At 40.9% G+C, this 27,363-nt stretch overlaps 1 protein-coding gene across 2 annotated transcripts in view; it reads right to left on the bottom strand.

Moving 5' to 3' along the window:
• The window catches only part of REPS2 (RALBP1 associated Eps domain containing 2), a 228,296-nt gene that overhangs the window by 141,563 nt on the left and 59,370 nt on the right, over positions 1 to 27,363 (bottom strand). The window contains exons 2-4 of one of the 2 annotated variants that reach the window (XM_065900931.1): positions 20,476 to 20,599; positions 8,968 to 9,116; positions 6,219 to 6,345 (exon numbers count right to left, since the gene is read on the bottom strand). In XM_065900931.1, coding sequence (XP_065757003.1) covers positions 6,219 to 6,345; positions 8,968 to 9,096 — 256 coding nt within the window. In that variant the 5' untranslated portion in view covers positions 9,097 to 9,116; positions 20,476 to 20,599. The remainder of the gene's footprint in view (positions 1 to 6,218; positions 6,346 to 8,967; positions 9,117 to 20,475; positions 20,600 to 27,363) is intronic. The other variant, XM_065900932.1, reaches the window with a different exon arrangement.

The following is a 27,363-nucleotide window of genomic DNA, read 5'->3' as shown; positions in this document are numbered from 1 at the left end:
AGATCCCATATGCCATGGAGCACCTAGGCCTGTGCGCCACGACTACTGAGCTTGCGCTCTAGAGCCCGCGAGCCACAGCTACTGAGCCCTCGTGCCGCAACTACTGAGCCCATGCACCTAGAGCCTGTGCTCTGCAACAAGAGAAGCCACTGCAATGAGAAGCCCATGCACCACAACGAAGAGTAGCCCCCACTCGCCGCAGCTAGAGAAAGCCCGCGTGCAGCAACAAAGACCCAATGCAGCCAAAAATAAATAAATAAATGTATTTTTAAAAAAAGAATGGAACTGGAGGAATCACACGCCCTCACTTCAGACTATACCACAAAGCTACACTCATCAAAACAGTATGGTACTGGCACAAAAACAGACACATAGATAAATGGAACACGACAGAGAGCCCAGAAATAAACCCATGCACTTATGGTCAATTAATCTACGACAAAGGAGGCAATAATATACAGTGGAGAAAAGACAGTCTCTTCAATAAGTGGCGCTGGGGAAAGTAGACAGCTACCTGTAAAAGAATGAAATTAGAACATTCTCTAACACCATACACAAAAATAAACTCAAAATGGACTAAAGACCTAAATATAAGACCAGATACTATAAAACTCCTAGAGGAAAACATAGGCAGGACACTCTTTGACATAAATCAGAGCAATATATTTTTGGATCTGTCCCCTAGAGTAATGGAAACAAAAACAAAAATTTAAAAATGGGAGCTAATTAAACTCAAAAGCTTTTGCACAGCAAACGAAACCATAAACAAAATGAAAAGACAACCTGTGGAATGGGCAAAAATATCTGCAAATAATGTGACTGACAAGGGCTTAATTTCCAAAATATACAAATAGCTCATACAGCTCAATATCAAAAAAACAAACAACTCAATAAAAAAATGGGCAGAAGACCTAAATAGACACTTTTTCCAAAGAAGACAAACAACATGAAAAGATACTCAATATCGCCAATTATTAGAGAAATTCAAGTCACAACTACAATGAGGTATCACCACACACTGGTCAGTATGGCCATCATCAGAAAGGCTACAAATGGGGCTTCCCTGGTGCAGTGGTTGAGAGTCCGCCTGCCGATGCAGGGGACGTGGGCTCATGCCCCGGTCCGGGAAGATCCCACATGCCGCGGAGCAGCTGGGCCCGTGAGCCATGGCCACAGAGCCTGCGCGTCCGGAGCCTGTGCTCCGCAACGGGAGAGGCCACAACAGTGAGAGGCCTGCATACCGCAAAAAAAAAAAAAAAAGGAAGTCTACAAATAATAAATGCTGAAGAGGGTGTGGAGAAAAGAGAACCCTCCTACGCTGTTGGTGGGAATGTAAATTGGTACAGCTACTATGGAGAACAGTATGGAAGTTCCTTAAAAAATTAAAAATAGAGTTGCCATATGTTCCTGCAATCCCACTCCTGGGCATATATTTGGACAAAAGTCTAATTTGAAAAGATACATGCACCCCAATGTTCAAAGCTGCACTATTCACAACAGCCAAGACATGGAAGCAACCTAAATGTCCATCAACAGATGACTGGATAAAAAAAGATGTGGTGTGTATACTTATATACATATACACACATATACATACAATGGAATATTATTTACCCATAAAAAAGAATGAAATAATGCCATTTTCAGCAACATGGATGGACCCAGAGATTATCATATTAAGCAAAGTAAGTCAGAGAAAGAAAAATATATTACTTATATGTGGAATCTAAAAAAGTGATACAGGACTTCCCAGGGGGTACAGTGGTTAACACTCCGCGCTTCCACTGAAGGGGACACGAGTTCAATCCCTGGTTGAGGAATTAAGATGCCACATGCTGTGTGGAGAGGCCAAAAAATAAATAAATAAATAAGTATTTACAAAACAGAAACAGACTCACAGACATAGAAAGCAAACTTATGGTTACCAAAGGGCAAAGGAGGGGAGGAATAAATTTGGAATTTGGGATTAACAGATACACACTACTGTATATAAAACAGATAAACAACAAGGACCTACTGCATAGCACAGGGAACTATATTCGATATCTTGTGATAACCTATAATGGAAAAGAATCTGAAAAAGAATACATATATGTTATATATATATATATATATATATATATATATATATATATATCTGAGTCACTTTGCTGTACACTGAAACATTGTGAATCAACTGTCCTTCAGTTAAAAAAATAAACATTTTTTTTAAAAAGGAAAGAAAGTAGTTGCCTCTGGAGACCAGAAACAGGTTGAGTGGGAAGGAGAAGTATTACTGCCATTTAAACATCATCTTTTAAAATATAGATAAAATACAGATGGCAGTATCTGCCTCTGAGGGTTGTGGTAAGTAGAAAATAGTGCACATAAAGAACTCTGAACAATGCCTGACACGTAAGTCTTACCCAATGAGCATAAGCTATAGATACATCCAGCAAAGGAGGCTAGCAGGAGCCCGGAAGAGAGGCAGAAGAGAGGCTCTGAATCACAGACTGGTCCAAAGATGCTCAGTCTGATTTAAAACATACACATACACCCCTTTAGCCAGGAATCATGGCAGGGTCTTGGACAGAGAACCACCCCAGAAAAATGTATTCCTAGAAAATTGTCCTAGCAGCTAAGCTGCTTTCTGAAAATGCATAAATCCAAGTTTAAGGATCATGATGTAGGAAGGAGCAACAGAAACTTAGAAAACAATGTTTCAAGAACAAAAGAGTACCCACAAGGAGATGTCACTTCACATGTAATAGAAAAGCTAAGATTAAAAACACTGAAGAAAGAAACTAGAGTACCAACTGCTGGCAAGGAGCACTGAACTCTCATATATTGCCAGTGGGAGTATGCAGCCACTTGGTGAAACTCTTGGGCAGTTTCTTATACACCTACCCTAAGGTGCAGTAATTCCACTCCTAGGTGTCAGGAAAATGACAACAATGTCACAAAAAGACACACACGAATGTTCATAGCATCCTTATTCATAACAGCCAAACCCTGGAAATAACCTAAATGTCCATCAACAGAAGAATGGATCGTCACACCATGATACATTCATACAATGGAACAATACTGGGTAATAAAAAGGAACAAACTATTGAGATACAACACCATGGAGAATCTTAACCACTGTGCTGAGGGAAAGACACCCGAGAGCACAGTCATTCAATATGATTCCATTTATATGAGGTTCTAGAAAAAGCAAAACTAGCCTACGATGATAAAAATCAGAACTATGCTTGCACTGGGGGGGCACGGGCGGGGAGGGAGTGACTGGAAAGGGGCATCTCTGAGGTGATGGAAATGTTGGTTTTAATGTCAAGCAGACTACTTTTTTATTGAAGTATAGCTGATTTACAATATTAATTTCAGCATAGTGATTCAATATTTTTATAGATTATATTCCATTTAAAGTTATTATAAAATAATAGTTGTATTTCCCTGTGCTGTACAATATATCCTTGTAGCTTATGTATTTCCTACATAGTAGTTTGTACCTCTTAGTCCCCTACTCCCCCACCCTGCAACCACTAGTTTGCTCTCTATATCTGTGAGTAGGTTTCTGTTTTGTTATATTCATCTATTTTATTTTTTAGATACCACATATAAGTGATAACATACAGTACTTGTCTTTCTCTGTCTGACTTATTTCACTAAGCGTAATTCCCTTTTTAGGTCCATCCACATTGCTACAAATGGCAGAATTTCATTCTTTTCTATGGCTGAGTAATATTCTACTGTGTGTGTGTATGTACGTGTATCTTCTTTCTTCATTCATCTGTTGATGGACACTTAGGTTGCTTCCATACCTTGGCTATTGTAAATAATGCTGCTATGAACACTGGGGTCCATGTATTTTTTCAAATTTGTGCTTTCATTTTCTTCAGATATATACTCAGGGGTGGAATTGCTGGATCATATAGTAGGGAAATATTTTATTCATGATCAAAATGGTGGATACATGAGTATATCCATTTGTTAAAACTCAAATTGAAGATTTTATTTTATTTTAAAGAGTTCTTTTTCGATATGGACCTTTTTTTTTGTTTTAATTTTTGGCTGTGTTGGGTTTTTCTTGCTGTGTGTGGGCTTTCTCTAGTTGCGGCGAGCGGGGGCTACTCTTCGTTGCAGTGCGCAGGCTTCTCATTGCGGTGGCTTCTCTTGTTGCGGAGCACAGGCTCTAGGCACGTGGGTTTCAGTAGCTGTGGCCCGCAGGCTCAGTAGCTGGGGCTCGCGGGCTCTAGAGCGCAGGCTCAGTAGTTGTGGCGCACGGGCTTAGTTGCTCCGCAGCATGTGTGATCTTCCCGGACCAGGGCTCAAACCCGTGTCCCCTGGATTGGCAGGCAGATTCTTAACCACTGCGCCACCAGGGAAGTCCTGATGTGGACCATTTTTAAAGTCTTTATTGAATTTGTTACAATATTGCTTCTGTTTTATGTTTTGGGGTGGTTTTTTTTGGTTTTTTGTTTTGTTTTGTTTTGGCCCCAAGGCATATGGGATCTTAGCTCCTTGACCAGAGATCAAACCCGCACCCCTGCACTGGAGGGCGAAGTCTTAACCACTGGACCGCCAGGGAAGTCCCTCAAGTTGAAGATTTTAAATGTGTGCATTTTATCACATGTTAATTTTACCTCACTTTTTTTTTTAAAAAAGGCTAAGAAAGAATGAAAGCATGGACAACCTTGACACACGCCGCTAAAAGAGCGAAGGAGAGAAGCAGGTCATTTCCTTGCCACTGGGGGAATGAAAGCCCAATTTGAATGGAATGAGGAGAAAATGGAGCATGAAGCAGAGAGAGCTGGTACAGACAAGTTTTTTAAGGAATATTAGAAAAAAAGAGTAGAACCTGGTGACTCGGTAGAACAAAAAACGACCCACCTGTGAATTAAAATCCAAAAACTAGGCACCATGCTAGGCATAGGACTCCAATTTCCAAACCCAGATGAAATTAAGGAAAAAAAACCCACTTCTAAAAATAGGGAAATTCGGAAGGAGAGACTATAAGGAAAATGAAGAATTCTCAACCCCGTTTTATTTCAGACACCAATGGGACACTCAGGTTCCAGGGCAGTGATTTTTCGTTCCTATCCCCCAACAACATTATCTTGCATTTGCATAGGATTCAATTTCCAATCAGATTTTATACTCATGTTCTCGCTTATCCTCACAACACCCCTATAGGATACTATTACTCCATTTAAAAAGAGGAGAGGAAAATCATGGTTCAGAGCAGTAAGTGGCTTGCCCAAGGTCACATAGCTAGTCACATAAACCCTCACCTTCTGATTCCAATCAAAAGATTTTTCCATCATGCTACACCTGCTTCTCTCGGCAAGATTATAGTCTCTTTAGTCCAGCCTAGCACACATTTTGTTTTAAATCTGTTTCCCTCTAGAAGTCACCACTATTTTCAATGCAGCAAAAACCTGCAGAAACTGGGTCACTTTCAGTTACAGCTCACCGAATTTTAAAAAAAGGCGGGGAGGCGGGGGGAGTTACGGATATCCAATTCTAGAATACCTTTAATTGGTCATATCTTAAGCTAGGAACCTGAGCCCCACAAGGACAAGATGCTACAGTGAATTTATGGAGCTTTAAGCATTGCAGCCAGGGAGTCAACTCTGCAAGTTATTCTCAGAAGCAAGTAACGTATTCTACCACTAACATGGCCAGCACAGTGCAAATGTGAGCAAGCAGGCAACCCCACAACTGGGCACTTCACACACCTGAGCACAATGCCTCCCCTGGCATTTCCCTTATTCTTAGTCCCAAACACAAGAGCTAAATATTTTCATTTATGTGCTCAGTCTTTAAAGGTTGAATCAACTCTTCTGCAGAGTTCTATTTTTTAAGTAGTTTCATAAGAGCAGTTATCATATAAATATGTTTGGTGGCTTTGCAGAAAGGAATAACTATTCCAAAACAATACAAATCCTTCACGTGCTATGTTCCTGTGTAATGAAATTTGTATATGAAGGATTAAATCATCTAAATCATTATCTACAAGTCTAAAGATGAACTAGTTTGTAGGACAGAAAACAAGGCATTACTAACACAGATTTCATTTTATATTTTTTTTAACCTTGCTTGAGAGTATAAAATTAAATTCAGCCCTGTCTCCAAAGCCAGAGGTAATTAAGTCAGGAGACTGAGCAGCTGGTGGCGTTGCTGCCCGATAGATGAAGGAGCCTCTAAGACACTGCCTGGGACAGCTGGCCTCTTACCTGGATGCATCTGCTCCGTGCTTTTCCGCAGTTTGCTGTAGCCATGGCTCAAGGGCACCCTCTGGTAATGAGGCGGGGAAGAAGGAGGGGAGGCGAGGGGTGACATCGTGGGAGACTGCGTTTCCTGCTTCAAAGAACCAGAGCAGAGTTCAGAGACGATCACTCAAGGAGCCTGGCGCTCTGAGCTGCAGTTATGAAGTATAACGCAACTCTACTGCCAGTAAGCAGGCTGCTTTAATAAATGGAGGAGATGTTTTCTCAGAAACGCAGCTTGGTTAAAAAGCAGTGTCTGAGGATTCAAAAGTCTCCCAGAGAACAGTCTCGCCGGAGCTCAGTTACCTAAATTACTAAAACAAGCCTGAAACACTTCCAGTTACTCCAATAATATTTTCCTTGGGGAAACGAAAGACACTGATCACATGAAATAACATTCATACTCCCCAATTTTGATCTCTTCGTGAACAGATTCAATTTTCATTCATTAATAAAGGCTCCTATTTCCTGGATTTACACTTACCAAGTCTTCCAACAATGTGGATTTTTTTTTTAATATTTTAAATGGTTAATGCTAAATATTCTGGGACCTGGCTAGCCAAAGTAAAATGCCAGCTTTTTTTTTATACTGAGAAATTGCAAAACAATTCATTATGGGTAAACCACTCCAACTAGCCTATTCCTAAACACTAGGATGGAGCCTTAATAAACTACAATTCAAATCTCAACTCGAATGTGAACTTTATGTAGGACCCCAGGCAAGACAAGCAACCTTCTAACTCAACTACTGGGTTTCCTCCTTTTTTTTTTTTTAATGCTACCAATAGACTGGTAACTTTGGAATACCCAAGTAACAAGGAAACAGTACTTTTCATCAATATAGAGACTATATAGGTGCTCTTAGTCAAAAATAATAATAATAATGCAATCTGAGATACTAATCAAGTACTCTTTTTCAAGTAAAAGAAAAGAATATTTGCTTTGAATTGTAAGCTCACACCCACAGACTGGGTGGGCCTAGCATAAGCCCAGACTGAAGTGAAAGGATGTGTCCTCAATCACGCAGCCAGGGGATGGGCCTGGAAAGTTCCCAGGGCATCCAACCATCCTGGGATAGTGGACCCTCATTCCTCTCCAAATGCTGGTGGGAAAACATGCCAAAGAGTATTGGCTGAAGATTCTGATACAGGCATACCTCATTTTATTGCACTTCACAGATATTACTCTTTTTTTTTTTTTAAACAAATTGAAGGTTTGTGGCAACGCTGCATCGAGCAAGTCTATTGGCGCTGTTTTTCCAAAAGCATTTGCTCACTTCACGTCCCTGTGTCACATTTTGGTAATTCTTACAAATATTTCAAACTTTTTCATTACTATTGTATTTTTAAGGTAATCTGTGATCAGTGATCTTTGATGCTACTACTACTTGCTAAGATGACAGCAGTTTTTAGCAATAAAATATTTTTTAATTAAGGTATATACATTGGGGGTTTTTTTAGCCCTAATGCTCTTGCACACTTAGTAGACTACAGTATAGTGTAAATGTAACTTCTGTATGCACTGGGAAACCAAAAAGTCGTGTGACTCGCTTTATTGTGGCCGTCTGGAATGGAACCCGCACTACCTCCAAGGTATGCGCCTGTACACCTTTTTAATCTAAATCCCTAAAAAAAAATCAAATCAAATCAATCAATCAATCAATCCCTGAAGAACTAGTTTAAACATATGAGAATTATGAAAGCAACAGAACATGCTACACCTAACTTAAATATGAAACTTCTGCAACGATACCTCAAATATCCAGCATTATCAGGGTGAGCCATATACATTAGTTTTCCAACTTAATCCTTTAATTGTCTTGCATTTGAAAACATTTTGATTGGTCTTCCTAAACATAACAGATTTCTCTTCCTTATAGAAGATACTATAATTGAATATAATTTGACTTTTCTGCATAATTCAGTATCTTATCTTCTTTGGAAGTATGCGATGTACCCTGATGCACTGAGGGTTCACTAATGTGTAAGTCTATTTTACCTCTTCTTGATAGGCTCACTCATCTGGAATTTACACTTTGGTCTCTACCAGTCACTATCTGACTATTGCAAATAGTGGTCTAATTTTAAAAGCCCATCCACCCTATTCTTGTTCCGGCTACACATGTAATGGCAGCATTTCCCAACACAGCACTCCAAACATGCTCCCCAAGAAGGGATTCCCTGGTGAAAGGAGTTTAGTACATGCCGCTGTCCATGTCTCTTTATTGCAGGACTTCTCAGGGCTTTTACTGTGCTAATGTGCACTGTGAACGTCTAAGACTGAGTATTTAGCCTTTCCCCCAAGAATAGGCCATGAAGCAGCATTCTCCAAACATATCTAACCAGAGAAACCTTTTCTCCAGGTTTTTTTGGAAGAAAGGACTTATTAAACACTCCCAGAAGTTACATTTCAAAGAACCCATTTGGAAATGGTGATTAGAGACATCAAATAAGTGCGTTAAATCAGTAGCCTTACTTGAGACACAATTCTACATTAAAGTAAGCTCTAAATGGCCCATAGGTGGCTCATGGTAATGGTAATTTCTATGCATCAGCCTCTTCTCCTTGCTACAAGGAAACTTTACTGGCTCACTTCCAAGTCTATAATTGTAACCCAGATGGTGCAATTCACTGGAAGCTCGACAGCAGCTAAGAGGCACTGCTCTGTGAGGATTCACGGTCAAAAGCAAACAGACATGCCTGATCAGACTATTTACCTGTTTATCCTCATCATCCATTCTTTTGAAGGTATTTTTTTCTGTGATTAAATACGGAATCTGAACTTTAGTTCCATGCAGCTCAGCCATGTTCCCAAACCGGATCTCAGCATCAGTTTTTGACATCATAAAGCGAGGCAGCGGCAGTTCTTTAGGAGCAGAATCAGAGAAGCTCAAGTGAGACTTTATTTGAAAACTGCAAAAAAGGGAACTCAATGGCCAAAAGATGAGTCACTTTTGAGGAAAAATTCCAGAACACTAAATATAGATTAAATTTGATTTCAACACAATAAGGACTCCTATAATAATGTCATAATAGAAAAATGCTACAGTTTAACACGGTATCCTGGCTCAACGTTTTTAAATGCTGTTGAATCATCGCAGAACAAATTCAGGTTTTGGACAGATCTCCCACTTCAGCCTTCAGTTCGGCACCAAGAAAAAGGATGTGACATCGTAGAACTCAGTATCAAGTGACAAACGGTAGCAGGCAGAACTTATATAGTGCTTATTATATGCCAGACACTGTATTAAGATCTGCAAATATTAACTCATTTGATCCTCACAACTCACTACAGTAAGATGATCATTAGCCTCCTTTTATAGATGTGGAAACAGAGCAGAAGGAGCTAAGAAGACACAGCTCATCTGTGGCAGAGCTGGCTCTTCACCAGCCAGTGCTGCTGACCTACAGAAAGGCCCCTCATTCCCAGGACAAACCTACTGCATACAACACTTTCTCACCTTATGTCATTGCTTAAAGAATTTTCACACTCAGTCTCCAGTTGTCTTTTCATAATGGAATAAGGAAAATGGTATAAAGTTAGAGCAATCAGTCCAACGTTCAGTCAGAGTCTACTGTCAAAACCATTAGCTACACTCTATGCCACAAAGAGCTGAAACCCAACTGTCTGGTATATTTACTTAGCTTTCAAATTTCTAACAAAACTATTCTGAAAACAGAAATGATACTTTGGCACACTTCGAGTTCTCAGCACAGCAAATCACACACAACACAGCACAAGAATGCCAAAAATGGGTATAATATTCTGGATTAGGCATAATGATTTGCATCTGGATCCATTGTTCGGGATAATACTCATCAGTGTGCCTCTGCCTTCCCTTAGCTCCCTCTTCCAAAAACACAGCTGCACTTCCAATGATTGAAGCTGTGCTAAAGCCAGAAAACCTCTTAGCAACAGCAAGCAGTATCCCAGCTCCCCAGGCAAAGAAGGCCCCTGGTTCTCTAATATCCACATCATGTTTATTTTTAGTTGCTATGTCCACATTTGATTTAAAGAAGTAGGCAATATGACAAATCCCTGCGTGATCAATCAGCCAAGGGCCCAAGAGACATAAATAGAATAACCAATCTGGAAAATTAAACCAAGACTTTCCTCTAAAGACAGGATGGCCACCATTTTTCATGTTTTACTCTTCCCTAACCATGGCAGCTCTCCAACACTCAAGGCAGGAATGGACTTCAAAAGAAAAAAGGCAAGAAAAAAGAAAGTCTAGATTCTTAGTAAATCAAATATCAGCTAATCCTATGGTTCTCTTCTCAGAAAGGTATTTGTTTCAACTCAGTCTGCAAAAAGGATCTAAAACACATGGAACGAGATCACATAAAATAACTTGCACTCTAATCTGCCCATGAGAGGATGATGCTACTTCCAAGCCCTATTTGAGGGAGAAAAGAAGTAAATGCTTGGCATTTGTAAGCTCCCTGACCAGCGTTTCACTGGTGTTCAACAGATAACTCTGGGAGCAATGGAACACAAACCCGGCTGATGAATATCAACTATTACACTAGAGCCCCCAGCTGTCCTTTAGGACACCGTCACATCACACGCTCTCCTTCCCTGGCTATGACATTTCTCCAAAATTGTTCACCTGGGAAAGAACCTCCCTCCCCCCGCCAGTAGCAAAAGACAAAATACAGCTGAATTTCGCTCGTACTTTCTTTGTCTACAAGGTTTTAAACAACTCTCACTTAACACAACTGTAACCATATATAATGATATCCCTATCATTGAAAAGGTTAATGAAGGTGCTATTTTTCTTAAGCTGCTGCAAGCTTTTTTTTTTAATGCTGCAAGCTTTTAAAAAGTGAAAAGTAAAACTCTAGTTTGTCGATGTTCAGTCTAAATGTTGTTTCCTAGTCATGTGTACACCAAATGTAACAGGGCAACTTTATTAGAAAATTAATCAATAAAGTACCTGCTATCCAGTGCTTTATGTCAAGTAATCACAGGAGAAGATTTATTTGTAGTAGTTGTTTAGAATCTTTTCTCCCAAACTGAATTAACACCAAGAAACACATCAAGAGTTCAAATGAAATACTGATAAGGGCCAAGGACACCATGAGCACAGCAATCATTTGTTTCACAATGGCATCTTACATTGTATTCTTTGAACACAGAAATGCTTTGTATATTAAATAGAAATGACTACTTTTCCCTTCCACAAAGAGAACTATGCCTCTCCTTTTTTAAACATGTGACCCTCTAAGGGAAAAAATCCTGTTTTCCCACGTTTGATGGAGTCATGAATATAAGAAATACTTCAATCTCTCCAATTCATTAGAAGAAACATAAGCAGCATAAATGCAGTAACAAATGGCAAATTACAAAGTGGCAGCTGCTGTGCAGTGTCCTCCAACGCTGTCCACTGGAAATATAATGTCAGCCACATATATCATTGTAAATAGTGTAGTAGCTACATTACCAAAAAAAAATGTTAAGTAAAGAAGCCAGTGACAAAAATACAAATACTGCATCGTTTCACTTACATGAGGGGTCAATCGTCAAACTCGTAAAAACAGAAAGTAGAATGGCGGGTGCCAGGGGCCGGGGGTGAAGGGGAGTGGGGAGTTGTTTAACGGGGGCGGAGTTTCCATTTTGCAAGGTGGGGAGATTGGTCGCACAACAACGTGAATATACTAAACACTACTGAACTGTACACTTAAAAATGGTGAAGATGGTAAATTTTATGTTCTATATATTTTGTCACAATTAAAATTTTTCAACGTTGAAAAAAGCACAAAAGATACAGGCGAAATTAATTTAGTGTATTTTAACCCAATGTTATAGATTACAGCATGTGATCAAGATAAAAATTAATATAATAGTTTACATTCTTTTTTCAGACTAATGCTTCAAACCCCCATGTGTACTTACCTGTACCACAGACCTCAATTCAGATACACCACATCTCAGGCACTCAGGCGCCGCAGTAGTGTGGCTACTGGCTGCCCTACTGGAACAGCACAGTTTGGCTGATGGTTGCTATGAAGGAATATGGACCATTATGGCCAGAAACCTGGATTTGACTAAGAAATACTATAATGTTAAATGTTAACAACTAACTGATTTCTTCTTAAATTACGTAAGGAGTATTTTGTATGGAGGGATGATGTACATAAAGCTTAAGTGTACCACTTGAAGACTTTTAACAAATGTATGTATAAGCTCATAGCAAACACCCAAATTAAGATACATTTCCATCATATAGAATTTGCCTTCATATCCCTTTCTAGTTAATCCCCTCGCCTTGTCCCACTTAGCAACCTATTCTAATTTCTAAATCCACAGATTACCTTTGCCATTATAGAACTTCACATAATGGAATCATACAATATTAATCTTTGTGACCACCTTCTCTGACCAACACTTTGTCTGTGATAATCATCCAATGCACCACATAATCATCCAAAGACATAGTTCATTCTTTTTCATTGCTATGGAATAATCTATTTTTATGAATACATTGAAATTTTTTAAATCCAGTGTCCTGTGATGAACATTGGGGTTGTTTCCAGTTTGGAGCCATTAGGAATATAGCTGCTGTGAACATTCTTATAAATGGTTTTTGACAGGCATGAATTCATTTATCTTGGGGATATACCTATGGACCACATTCAACCTGCTGCCTATTATTATGTACAAAATAAGCTATAAGGATGTATTGTACAACAGAGGGAATATAGCCAATGTTTTATAATAACTACAAATGGAGTATAACCTTAAAAAATTGTGACTCACTATACCGTATACCTGTAACTTATATAATATTGTACATCAAGGTATACTTCAGTTTTAAAAAATAGTATTACCATTTAAAAAAGAATGGGTTTGGGCTTCCCTGGTGGCGCAGTGGTTGAGAATCCGCCTGCCAATGCAGGGGACACGGGTTCGAGCCTTGGTCTGGGAAGATCCCACATGCCGCGGAGCAACTAAGCCCATGCGCCACAACTACTGAGCCTGCGCATCTGGAGCCTGTGCTCCGCAACAAGAGAGGCCGTGATAGTGAGAGGCCCACGCACCGTGATGAAGAGTGGCCCCCACTCGTCGCAACTAGAGAAAGCCCACGCACAGAAACAAAGACCCAACATGGCCAAATAAATAAATTAATTAAAAAAAAAAAAAGAATGGGTTTTACATTTTTGAGTGTTTGGAAAACATCAAAAGAAAAATATTTCAGGACGTGAAAATTATGAAATACAAATTTCAATGTCCATAAATAGTTTCACTGGAACACAGCCACACTCTTTTGTTTACATATTGTCCACTTCTGCTTTCACAGTTCTGGGGCAGAGTTGGATATTTGCAACAAAGGCCATATGGCTCACAAAGCCTAAAATATCCACTACCTAGCCCTTTACAGGAAAAGTTTGCTGACCCCTGTCTTACACAATACAGTGGTTCAAGTAAAATGTAGTCTTACTAAAACAATACAGTTGCATTTAATGGAAAAATATTTTACATTAATTGACTTTTAAATTTTAAATAATTTAAATTAATTATTAATTTAATTAAAAATTCAATTCCTCACTCGCACTACACACATTTTTAATGCTCAGTAGCCAGCCGCATGTGGCTAGTGACTACCATATGAGACAGCACAGTTTAGATGGTTGGCCAAAAAACACTACAAGGCAGCTACTACTGGTATACCCCTTCTCCAGGTCAGCCATTTAAGCTCAAAGAGATTAAGAAACTTGCCTGAGGGTACACAAATAAAGAGTGATGGAGCAGGGATTCAAAATCAGGTAGTCTACTGCTAGGGCCTACACTCTTAGCCACTAGGCTACACTGTCATCCTGAAAATTAAAATAGTCTTTGTATTGCAGGTTTGAACATTCAGGCTGAAACTGTGGCGTGTCAGAGGGGGAAATGGTCTAGAGAAAATCTACTGGAAGTATCCACATCTTACAGGTGAGGAACTAAGCCCAAGAAGGGGAGGGTGGGTCTTGTCTTACTCATGCAGCAAAATGGTGGCAGAGCTACAGCCTTAACAACACTCCTGGCCTCCTGGGGCTCCCTTCTCTTCCCACTACTTTTCGTCACCCATCCACTTATACCAGTTACTTATAGGTTAACAAAAATTAATTACAACGATGTTCAGTAATTCCAAAGTGAAGCCGAACACACACATTTTCCTTAAGTTACTTTGGGAAAACATCAGGTTGGTCTTACTAACCCAAACCTGGGTTGATCAAAGCCTTATAATTGCCTACCTGCGCTATCCACCTGTTAATTTGGAAAAATTTGTTGCTAATTTGGAAATGGGAAGCTAGAGAGCTAGATGAGCAGGTAAAGACTGCTGCGGGAAGGCTGATCTTATAATTTTTTGGAGGGGTGATGGTAAGTTACAGTTATCCATTATCAATTTCATAAAAGAGCATTTAACAAAAGGAAACCAAAAAAACCATCTTAAAATTGAACACATTTCCTTTTATAAATAACTCACTCCTTTGTCCTAATTCTTCCTCCTTTCCCTGCAGACTGTGCCAGACTACCACCAGGTCAGGAATGAGGAACACAGCCCTAGAAACCACATGAATCACATTATTGCACTACTGGGGTTCAGAGACTCCCCTTTAAAGGGGCTGTGGAAAAAAATCAAGGGGTCTGTCATGTTGGATAAGAAAGTAAATTACATCTTTATTCTCCCTACCCTAACCATAAGTTAGCATTTCTTTCAATTATGAATGTAAGCAATGAACTGCTGTAATATCGTCAGCAGTGCTTGCAACTTTGTCACCCGCCGAAATCAGATATTTTTATATCACATTACAGTTGCTGTGGACATCCTGAAGTACTGTTTATGTTCATCACTACTCTGAAAGTAAGCTAGTTATTTGGATCACAGATCTTTTATTTAATACATTAATAAAGAAGCATGTATACTGCTATATAACAACTTTTTAAAATATCTCAGTTTTAATTTCAAAATACAGCTGACCCTTGAACAACGCAGCTTTGAACACTGTGAGTCCACTTATACGCGGATATTTTTCAAGAGTAAATACTACAGAACTACACGGTCTGCGGCTGGCTGGGTCCATGGATGCGGAGGAACCGCGGATATGGAGGGCCAACTATAAATTATACATGGATTAACCCTCCAGTTGTTCAAGGGTCAGTTTTAATTGGTTTCCTTTATAATCCCACATCGTTGTACGCATTTAAAATATTACTCCAAAACAGAGACACAGATGTAGAGAAAAAAACGTATGGCTACCAAGGGGGGAAGTGTGGGGGGGTACAAATTGGTGGATTGGGAGTGACATAGATACAGTACTATGTATAAAATAGAGAACTAATGAGAACCTGCTGTATAGCACAGGGAACTCTACTCAGTGCTCTGTGGTGACCTAAATGGGAAGGAAATCCAAAAATGAGGGGATATATGTATACATATACCTGATTCACTTTGCTGTACAGCAGAACACAACATTGTAAAGCAACTATACTCCAATAAAAATTTTTTTTAAAAAAACAAAAACATTACCCCAAGAAGGGGTCCAGAAGCTTCACACTGCCAAAGGGGCCCATGGCACCAAAAAGCTTCAAAACCCTACTCTTGACCCCGCTACACCTTCCCTCGGTCCTCACACCCACTCTTGGCCTGTCTTCAGAAAGGAGGAAGGTACAGGAGCTCCCAGGGCAAATGTTCGCACGTGGTTTCCTCTGCAGGAATTCTCTGCTGGCCCTGAACTTCACACCCGCCGTCCGCACTTCTAGGTCAGCTTTCACCAAACGTGTCGCCCCATCTCCCACTAGGGTGAGGCCAGAGAGAAGCCTGGGGCCAGCCCTCTCAGGGCCGTGGAAAGGCAGTATCAGCACTTGCAGGGCCCGGGGAGCGAGCGCAGGGAGTTATACACCCTGGGCGCCTCTTGTTCAGGCCCTGATGTGACCAAATCTGTACTCAGAGCTTAAGCAAAGCTCCTGAAAATACTCCACCCAGCTGTCTTTAGAAGTCACTCTGAACCCTGGCTCCACAGAAGAATCACCTGGGGAGCTCTGAAAACCCCCTCGCTCAGGCCACACGCCAGACTAACTTAATGATAATTTCTGCAGGTGGCCCCAGGTACTCGTATTTTTTATTTTGCATTTAAAGTTACCCAGATGGGGCTTCCCTGGTGGCGCAGTGGTTGAGAGTCCGCCTGCCGATGCAGGGGACGCGGGTTCGTGCCCCGGTCCGGGAAGATCCCACATGCCGCGGAGCGGCTGGGCCCGTGAGCCATGGCCGCTGAGCCTGTGCGTCCGGAGCCTGTGCTCCGCAACAGGAGAGGCCACAACAGTGAGAGGCCCATGTACCGCAAAAAAAAAAAAAAAAAAAGTTACCCAGATGATTCTCAAGGGCAGACGAGGGTGGGAACCAAAGCCTGAGAAAGATGACTTCTGTAGGCATCCCTCAGGAGTTCCAGGTGAACCTGAATTCCAAATGTTTGAGTTTAAAGAGTGGCAGCTGATTAAGACTCGCTCCCCATGCACAGGCATTTATGTCTTCACTCATTCAGTCATTCATTCATTCAGTCATTCATTCAACAAACGTGCTCTGAGTACCCACAAGGCCCCTCAGTGCAGGGATTACCAGAAGCTCCTCCTTTCCCCTTGGACTTGCAGACTGCTAAGGAAGACAGACAAAATACTTGTCAAACCTGTAAAGGAGTATTTACAAACTCTGATAAAAGTGCTAGGAAGGAGCAGGCGGTGAGAGAGAATAAAGTAGGGAGGGGCCTGCCACATTACCTAGCATTATCTAATGGGCCCATCCAAGGAGTACCTCATTCCCTAGGGATGTGTGCTTTTTAAGTTACTATTTACTCTTGATTAGGCATTTTACAATTCTGAAAGGGTAGATATTAACTTGTAGAAAACTGTTAGCTAACAAATACTTCTTGTCTGACAGCAATGCAAATGAATTTTATCTTAGAAAAGAGTGTAATAACCCAGTTACAGTTTTATTGCACTGTAGGGCATTAATCAATTTTATATGTAATTTAGCAATCTTATTCCAGCATTCTTTCTTTCCATGACTATAAATACTTCTGACTTTCTTGAACCAGCTTTACTACATGCTGGTTCCTTTGTTGATGAATTAATTTGACAGGACATACTTTAGAAAGGATGGTGGGGGGGCTTCCCTGGTGGCGCAGTGGTTGAGAGTCCGCCTGCCGATGCAGGGGACGCGGGTTCGTGCCCCGGTCCGGGAAGATCCCACATGCCGCGGAGCGGGTGGGCCCGTGAGCCATGGCCGCTGAGCGTTCGCGTCCAGAGCCTGTGCTCCGCAACGGGAGAGGCCAAAACAGTGAGAGGCCCGCGTACCACAAAAAAAAAAAAAAAAAAAAAAAAAAAGAAAGGATGGTGGGGGCGGCCTCGGAATCCTGAAGAATAAGGAGGAGGAGCCAGCATAGGAAGGAGAGGGGGAAGAACAGACCGCTAGCAACCCAACACCTCGACATACCATATGGTCTTTCCTACAACAGGAAAAGAGGTGGCCCAGAAATGGCTAGAAGGCCAGTGAGGCTGGGGGACAGACTGCAAGCAAGAAGAAGAGGTTTGAGATGAGGATGGAGAAGTAGGCAGAGACTAGGTTATGCAGGGCCTTACAGATCAGTGTAGGGACTCCGAACTTAGCACTATGTACAACAAGCAACGACTGGGAGGGTTTCAAGAAGCTGGATAAAACGATCTGGTGGCTATTTTGAAAAGACCACTCTTACCGCTGTGTGGGAAAAGAGACTGGTGTAGAGAATAGAGAAGGCCAAGAAACCAATGACAAAATCATCGTGGTGCTCAGGTGTGGCTGCAGGTGGCCTGGTCCAGCAGAAGCAGAGAGATGGAGGGAATGGGCAGTGGATTTTGATGGATTATATTGTGAATGAGGGAAAAGGGGGAATCAAGAAGGGCTTCTACCCACATGCTGTGCAGTGCAGCCATAAAATAAGAAAAAATAAATATCAAAAAAAAAAGAATGGCTTCTAAGTTCCTGGCTTACGCAACTGCATATGGTAGGGGTATTCAGCAAAATGGGAATGGCTAGGGGTTAGAGGTTAACATACACACAGGCACATGTCATTCATGAAATAAGGGTATGACTCTTACAGAAGGAAGGGTAGACTCACAACTCCTTGGGTGTGATAGGGCCTTTTAAAGGTAGCAGCCTTTCAGATTAGGTTCTCAGAGAGCATTCTCTTTGGCCTTCAAGGTTTGTGTCATCAAACATTAAGCTAATGGATTTCAAGCAACAAATCGGAAAATGCTAAGTAGCAGCTCAAAGTTTGGCCCTGTCTTGCCCTCATCCTTACTCAACATATGCTGACTACAAATAACTATCACTTAATAAATCTTTAAATGAAGGAAGGAAATTCAGAATTAACTCTGAGTATACTTAAACCCTCAGAGGTAAAAGGCAGCATCAGGATTTATAAAATACAATGGAGAAAGCCTTGTATTTGGGAAAAGGGTTAATCCTTTACACAAGTGATAACTTAGTCCATCCCTTCCACCCCGTCCCCCCAGGAAATTAAGCTGTAGATCTGAGCACAAATCAGGTAAAAGACTTCAGTCTAACCAAATATAAGCAACAAAGGTGTCAGAAGTTTATTCTTTTATACAATAAAGCAGCTCTTAACTCTTCCAGAAGATGAAGTTGGGGGATACTACAATAAAGCTTAATGACCATTTACAATGGAATGGAAACTATCACTGCCTACCACAAATCGAAATTCAGTGAGCTGTAACTTTGAACTAATCACAGCAAGTGAATGATAGCAGTGACCATTAGACACCAAACCGGCCACTGAAATAATACTTCATCATGAAACCTATTTTGGAACCAAATTTTCTAATACTGAGGGATGCTTTGAGGGTCAGATTTTTCTTCCCGTTCGGAAAACATCCAGGATTACAGATTAGAGTCAGCACCTTACTAAACAGAAAGAATCATCAAGAAGAGACTACTCTGCATAGCAATGAAGAGCACGGGAACTGGAGGCTGAGCTCCTGGCTAGAGCTGGTTAGAACCCTACAATCCTTAGGCAAGTTACTCAACCTGACCCACCGCAAAGCAGGAAGCGAGCCTTTATTCCATTAGGCACTGAGATTTCAATGGTACTCGTTATCACAGCTTATCGAAGGCAATGGAAACTGACACAATTATCTAATTTAGGTAGATGTCATGAGGACTAAATGAGACAGCGTCTGACACCCACTAAGCCTTTAATAAAGGTTAGCAGGATGATTGCGGCCTCCTGATGGTTAGTGTAAAAAGGTTTCATTTCCATAGTCAAGCTATCAGAATCTTCTCTGCTATTTGCAGCTGTCCTACAAGGTTGTCATGGACTAACCATAAATCCTCAACCCACGTCGAGGTCCACCAGGGACTTCACAGAACAGGTAGGAACAGCGGAGTCATTTTTATCTCAAAATGAGGAAAAGGACAAAGTTCCTGCATAGCTGTGTGGCCATAGGAAAGTAATTCATATCAGAGTGAACTAAAAAAGGACCTCAGCACATCCACTGAATAATCAACTTCTTTAAACAGCCTGGTAAAACCAGTACTGAAGCAGTGCAAATGATGCTAAGAGTTTGGGGCTTTACTTTTGGTTTAAGTGCTCAAGTATGTCCTGGGTTGGGGGCAGGGATAGCAAGGTAAGAAAATGGTAAATCAAAACTTTGAGAAGATAAATTCATTCTGCAAAAATCTTGGTAGCCCCCGAGTACTTAACAATCATGAAAACAGTGCTTTGGGAATTGGGAGATTAAAAGATGATCATACCTGACGTGCCTGGCAGGGAAAGAAGAGAGACAGAAGGGGCAGTTCCACTCAAATTCTCCTAGTTACTCAGCCCTAATAGAGCCTTAAACGACATTATAGATTCCTCGAGTGGAAAATTAAACGGTCTTATTATTTTGCCACAGGCTCTAGAATCCCCGTCCCAATCTTTGCCGGCTAAAGAACGAAATCTATTTTTAACTGCAAGTGAGTTAAAAGGAACTAATCTCAGGTCACTCTCTGAATTTTTTTCTCATTAAAAAAGAAAAAAAAAAACACTAAGATACCTGGTAAGTTTTATTTTACTTTAAAGAACAGTTGGAAGAAGAAAGGAAAAATTCCACAAATGCTTATAGAACAGGCCTTAAACCCACTAAAAATGGTTATCATAAACAGGAAACCTGTCATGGATAATAAAATGTATCAACGGGAGATACTTACCACATTTAATACTCTCTATCCGCACGGGGAGGCCAGACTGTGCTGCAGCAATTAATTTCAGGGCAACGTAAAACTGTGTTGGACCAAAATAACCAACCCGCTTGGCACCACAGAGTTCTGTGATCTGAAAACAGACAAGAGAAGGGATGCTGAAAACTCCATTTCATAACAGCAAAATGAGACAAAATAGATTATGAAATCTCAAGGATTTCATGGGGTAACTAACCAAAAAGTCCCTGGAGAACCTATGGGTACACGCTGGTTGGATTCTTTTTCCTCCAGTTTGCAGGGAGGTTTTCGATTTGGATAATTCAATTCTACCTACGCGTGATGTTTCAGGACTGGGTGGTTATTCCTCCTCTTCCAAAGATAAAAATAAAGGTGACAAAGAATGGCTGTTAAGCTTCTTACAAAAGAGTGACTTTTTCAGGGGGTGGATTGTAACATACAAAGTCTAAAGTCTAGAAAGTCACCGGGGTGAAGAGAGAACAGATTAGTCATAATCACTACTTGTGGATTATCCTAGTTGATCGAAATTAAAAGTGAGTTATTTTTTTTAATTATTTTTTTTAATTTATTTTATTTTATTTTTTTGGCTGCACTGGGTCTTCGTTGCTACGCATGGGCTTTCTCTAGTTGCAGTGAGTGGGGGCTACTCTTCGTTGCAGTGCGCGGTCTTCTCCTGGCGGTGGCTTCTCGTTGCGGAGCATGGGCTCTAGGCACATGGGCTTCAGTAGTTGTGGCTCACAGGCTCTAGAGCACAGGCTCAGTAGTTGTGGTGCATGGGCTTAGTTGCTCCGCGGCATGTGGCATCAGGGCTCGAACCCATGTCCCCTGCATTGGCAGGCGGATTCTTAACCACCGCACCACCAAGGAAGTCCCTTCAATGACTTCTTTAAAGTTACTTCAAGGTAACAGATACTCAAAAGTTCAAATAATAGTAAGTGGGGGTGAAGAAGTAACAAGCACCCCCCACTCCCTTTGGTGCCCCAAAGGAAAACACTATACATTTCTTCTAGAAATGTTCTCAGCATATATATATAGCACACACCTGTTTTTCTTGTTGCTTATTCAAACTTTATGAAAATAAAATACCACATACTATTTTGCAACTTGCTTTTCATTTAGCATCATCCCCTGAATATTTTTCTCTAGCGCACAGTTAAAATTACCACTTTATTTTAACAACTGCATAATATTCTGCTATAAAGATACACTGTGCATTTTTTATTATTATTCTTAGTTGGTCCTATGGATAGAGTTTTAGACTTCCAATAATTAACCTAACAAACACTTTCAGAACAAACTATAAACAGACACTAAGTAATCTGAAGAAAATTCCTATTGAAATTCAACTGGGATGTCAACAAAAAACAGCAGAATAAGGGTCTCCAAAAATTCTCTCCTCCATCAGAGCAATGAGAAACCAACAAAAATGGACACAACTCTGGAAATTAACCAAAAGTCTGCAGCAATGCGGGGAGTGTTTATTCAAGAAAAACAGCTGAATCTCAGGAAGAACAGCAAGCTTTGTGGCATTTTAAGTGGCCTTACTTCCGTTCTCTCCCACCCGCATTCCAGGTATTTTCACTGTATTGCAGGCATCCCCTGCCTGCAGTCACAGCGAGACTGGCAGCCACAGAAGGAGTCAGGACAGAGCTGGGCTTCTTGGATGTGAAGACTACTGTTTGTCATCAAACTCAGGTAGTTTTTCACTATTATTTCTTCAAATATTTTTCTGGCCCTCTCTCTCTTTCTCCTGGTGGTACTTCTGGTACTTCCAGTAGCCCACAGTCCACCTCTCCTAGCCCTAGACTATGAGCTGGGGTTGGGGGGAGTGAGTCCTGTCTTCTCGGCTAGACCCACCGAAAACAGAGCCTCCACCATGTGGAACTGGTGGGGTTGGGGAGAGGAAGAGGTCGTGGCTCAAAGGCTGCTGGCTCACTGTTCTTACTAAGATTTAGGAGATTTTCTTGAATAAATGTTTCTACGTTTGCTGTATGTCTTCAGGTCAATCTCCAGAGACTTTAAATGATTATCCTTTACAATTTTTACCAGTTAAAAGGCTCTTTCACTGGAAAGAGGATCTGCTGAGTTTCTCACACTGCCATTCCAAAGTCTCAACCCTCCCGGATTCATTCTTGAGTGGAGAAGCAATAGGGTGTTATGGTAGAGAACAGTTCTTGGAGTAAATGACTCAGGTGTGAATCCTGGCCCTAGCACCAACCGGCTACCTGTATAACCTAAGGCAAGTTACTTACCTCTCGTGCCTCAGTCTCCCCTTAAGTGTAAACAGGTACTTACCTCATGAAGGCTAAAGTAGTAGTGCCCACAATAGTGTCCATTCAATAAACATGCCATTGTCTAATTTTTTGGTCTACTTGTTTATTTTGTTCCCATTCTAGCTGCATATTAGAATAACCCGAGGAGCTTTTGAAAAATAGAGACCTAGCCTCCACCCCCAAAGATTCTGCTTTAATTGGTCAGTGGTGTGGCCCAGGCATGGGTATTTTCGTAAAGCTCTCAAGGTAATTCTAATGTGCAGCCAAGGTTGAGAATCACTGCTCTTTGGTAATCTCATTCTTTCCCCAGGCTTCAGTGACCATCCAAATGCTAATGATCACCAAACCGCTCTCTCCAAACCTAACAACTCAGATACTTCATGCACTTTTCCAAAACCCTACTGGACAACTCTACGTGGATACCCTAAGCCATCTCAGACATAACATAAATTAAATAAGCCCTATTCATCTGCCCTTCCCCACATATCCTTGAACCTACAGATCTTCCAGCAGCCCTCACCTCAGTTGCTGGCATCAACAATTCCATATCCCAAATCAGAAACTTATCTTCGATGCTAACCACATCCACATCTATCACAGAACCATCTGCCAAATCAAGGCTATCTTCTCCTTTGCCTTGCCTTAATCCTTCCTAATATCTCACCTGGCCATCGTGACATATTTTATTTTTTAATAGAATTCACACAAATTACTGTACAGGGACAGGTTTCTTTTTTAAAGTGTGACTTTCATATAATAGTGTGTCAGTTTTCCTCAGGTGTACAAGGAGGCATCAATACTTATTAACAAAATTTGTTTCTAGAAGAAACTTAAACTTTTTTCCAATAATTTATATATTTAGCTTTTTATTGAAGTATATTTCTATAGAAAAGCATAATATACAAACAGAAAAGCATACAAATAAGTGTATAGTATGTAGTTAGATGCGTTTTCACAAATTGAATACAACTACATAACGAGCACCCAGATCAAGAAATAGGGACTTTGCTGGTGGTCCAGTGGTTAAGACTCCACGCTCCCAATGCAGCGGGCCTGGGTTTAATCCCTGGTCAGGGAACTAGATCTCACGTGCCTCAACGAAGATCCCGCATGCCCCAGCTAGGACCCGGCGCAGCCAAATAAATAATTTTTTTAAAAAAATGTAAGAAATCCAAACTTACAAGCCTCTAGAAGCCCCCCTTCAAAGCTCCTTTCAGTCACTACCCACCCGTCATTTTCCTAACTTCTAATACTACAGATTAGTCTTGCTTGTTTCTAAACTTGTTTGTGACATTCTTCCAAGTTGTTGAGTGAAACTGTGGTTCACTCATTTTTGTTGTCACTCAGTATTTTTTGATCCCCTGCCACTGGACATCTGTATGGTTTCCAGTTTCGGTGGGGATTGCGGGGGAGTACTGAAAGTTCCAACCCTCTAGCCATCTGGTTCCCTGGAAGCAGCTTCCAACCTTGTTACCTAGGGACTTTTCCAAAAGTCACCTCGTTAACATAAAAGACACTTTTATTGCTCTTATCACAGGAAATCCCAAGGGTTTTTGAAGCTCTGTGCCAGGAACTGGGTTGAAGACCAAATATATATTTCTTATTATAAAATCACATCACAATAGGCCATTTGCATGTAACTGATTCTCTACTAGGCTAAGCTCCATGAAATAGGGAGATGCATGTCTTGCTCACCAGTTCCTTTCCCTGCCACGTTGATTATGCTTAATAAATAGTGGTTGAACAAATAATTTTCTCGAACCAGTCTCTCCTCAGCTCATCTTCCAACTCCAGTTCATCCTCCATAGTGCCTGCATATCTGCCTTTTAAAAGCTAACAATACTGTTCTCATGCTTCAAGGCATCTCAGCCTGGATCCCCACCACCTCAGGACAAAATCCTATCTTCTTAGTGCAGCACTAAAGTTCCTTCACAACCTGGCCCTGAGCAGCTTCTCTAGTTTCATCTCTGGACACACACATGCACACAATTCTGTAGCTGCATTCAGCTTCTCCTGCTTTCCCAAGCACATCCTGACCTTCTACATTTCTGTGCCTAAGGTACACGGTGCAGAAGACGGGAAACTAAACAGCCTTGAAGTCAAGGTTGGTCAGGCTGAAATCTAGTTTCCTCGTATATATTGATAAAATAGAGATATTGCCTCCCCCATAAGACTATGAGGGAAAAAATTAAATAATGTACTAAATGAACCTGATATGATGCTTAACGGTGTTCAATAATTGTTGGGTTCCATCCCATTCACCTCGACCTAGAACATCCTCACTCCCCACTAGATTAAACTCAAATGTTACTACTCTGTAGCTCCTTCTCAAGTCACCAGGTATAGTCTCTTTTCCCAGTGTACTCTCTGACTATTCAAATGTCTATAAATGTCTATCACATGATACCTTATTGTCTTGGATTTGCTCCAAAATAAAAGGAGGAAAGGGAGTAACTGGAGAGTATGGGTGAAACACGCATTACCAAGAGTTGAAAATGCCTGAAGTTGGGTGACGGGTTTGTGAGGGCTCATCCTCCTACTGTGTATGTTTGTATACATTTTGAAATTCTCCATATTCAAGCTTTTTAATGTCTATTTCAGCACTTATCAAATATTATAATTATCTGTTTATCTCTGCCTCCCATTAAAATGTCTTCTCTCCAAGGGCAATGGTTAATTTCTATTTATCTCCTAGCGCAAGGATAGGCATACAGGATACAGTCCAAAAAATTCTCCATCAAGTGAATGAAGCAACCCTCACAAATAAAAAGTAATTGAGTTGTTTGTTTGTTTGTTTTTCTGGCTGCATTGGGTCTTCGTTGCTGTGTGCGGGCTTTCTCTAGTAGCCGCGAGCGGGGGCTACTCTTCGTTGCAGTGCGCGGGGTTCTCACTGTCATCACTTCTCTTGTTGCGCAGCACAGGCTCTAGGTGTGCAGGCTTCAGTAGTTGTGGCCTGCGGGCTCTAGAGCGCAGGCTCAGTAGTTGTGGCACACAGGCTTAGTTGCTCCGTGGCATGTGGGATCTTCCCGGGCCAGGGCTCGAACCCATGTCCCCTGCATTGGCAGGCGGATTCTTAACCACTGCGCCACCAGGGAAGCTCAAGTAATTGAGTTTTATAATACATTCCTTATTGTGAATAAATAAATTACACATCTTCGAATACAGGATTGCCTATACATGGAAAAAAACTAACATCATCAATATAGGTGTCTTGCAGAGTAATTCCTAATATTAAGAAACTGTAATCCTTGCCATGTGAACAACTTAACAACTATATTTCAGTCAGTGTTAATTTATTATCAAGGTAACCTTCCCTTACCACAACTATCACATAGAACTAGAAAAGCTCTTAACTAAAGGTAACTGAAATTGCTGCTAAAATATTCACTGTGGTACTTCAAGACTAACACCCAAATCTGGCATTAGTAAACCTCCTCATTTACCTTGGAATCTGTCCTTTGCTCCCATATACCAGTAGAATCACTGCTTTGTAGCCAATGTAGAATATACACACATAAGTGAGGTAAGCCCATAGGCCACTCTTCTTGCTCTTTGTACACCAAACCTCCATGAGACATGCCAAGAACTTTCTGAAATAGTCAAGCCCCAAGGATGATAAATTATAGGCCTTTGGAACTTACATATGGAATCTCGTAAGCTTGAGACTTCTCAGTCCAAACTGCAGGTTAATTCTGTAAGTTTTTTTTTCTTTATTGAGGTTCAAAATGTTCTAAATCTAAATTCTCCATGGAAAAGTTCTAAATTGTGGGTAGAAACGTTTTAATGCAATCTAAAGAAAAAATTGTGGTGCTTTATCCCAGATACTCAACTAGCAGGAGATATTTTATGTAACTGCTCCTTCAAACAGTCCCAGTTGCCAAGATTTTCTCAAAATAAAGAAAAAATGAAAAGACTCCACTCCTCTTCTTTAGTCTAAACTCCAAACCTGCAACCCTCTCAGCTGGACCCATCTTAGGTTACACATTGTGCAAAGTTCTGACACATAACAAGAACCTATGGACTCATGTTTGTTTTCTCAGGTGGAAGGCAAGAGATGGGATGAAAAAAAAAAAGGAATGGATGAAATCAACTTCCTCACAGCCTACAGATGTACGCTCAACTGTCGGGGTGCTGGACATGCATCAGAAAAACTCACTGACCATTTGGGAGGAACCTGGACCAAGTTCTGGAAGAAGATGGAAGGCCACTAAAATAGCTTCCCTCCTACCTAATTCTGAAAGATTAAGTGGCTGTGCTGAGTAATCAGTCCACACCCGTTCCAGTTTGCCTGAAATAATACTTTCCTTCCGAGCTGAAATGTAATAAATTTTCAAAACTGTTCAAAGGTTTGAATAAGCTTCCTCCTTCAAGTATTTTTAAAGACTTCCTCAGAGAGATTTAAAAATTCAAAGTCCTGGTGTGAGGGGTTGGAAGAATTCTCCAAGAACATTAGTGGACCCCTATTTTCTATTCTCCCTCCACCACAGCTCCCCAAGTTCATAGTCTCTGCTCACAAACCTACTCCTTCAAGTCCGGCCCCCAGACTCCTGAGACCTCACACACCATCCTCCACATTCCCTCCAAGATATCTTATTAAAACAAGACC

The sequence above is a fragment of the Phocoena phocoena genome, chromosome X (assembly GCF_963924675.1).
Source record: "Phocoena phocoena chromosome X, mPhoPho1.1, whole genome shotgun sequence".
Classification (NCBI taxonomy): Eukaryota; Metazoa; Chordata; class Mammalia; order Artiodactyla; family Phocoenidae; genus Phocoena; species Phocoena phocoena.
The sequence above is the reverse complement of the archived record's forward strand: the minus strand, read 5'-3'. Positions and strand labels throughout refer to the sequence as shown.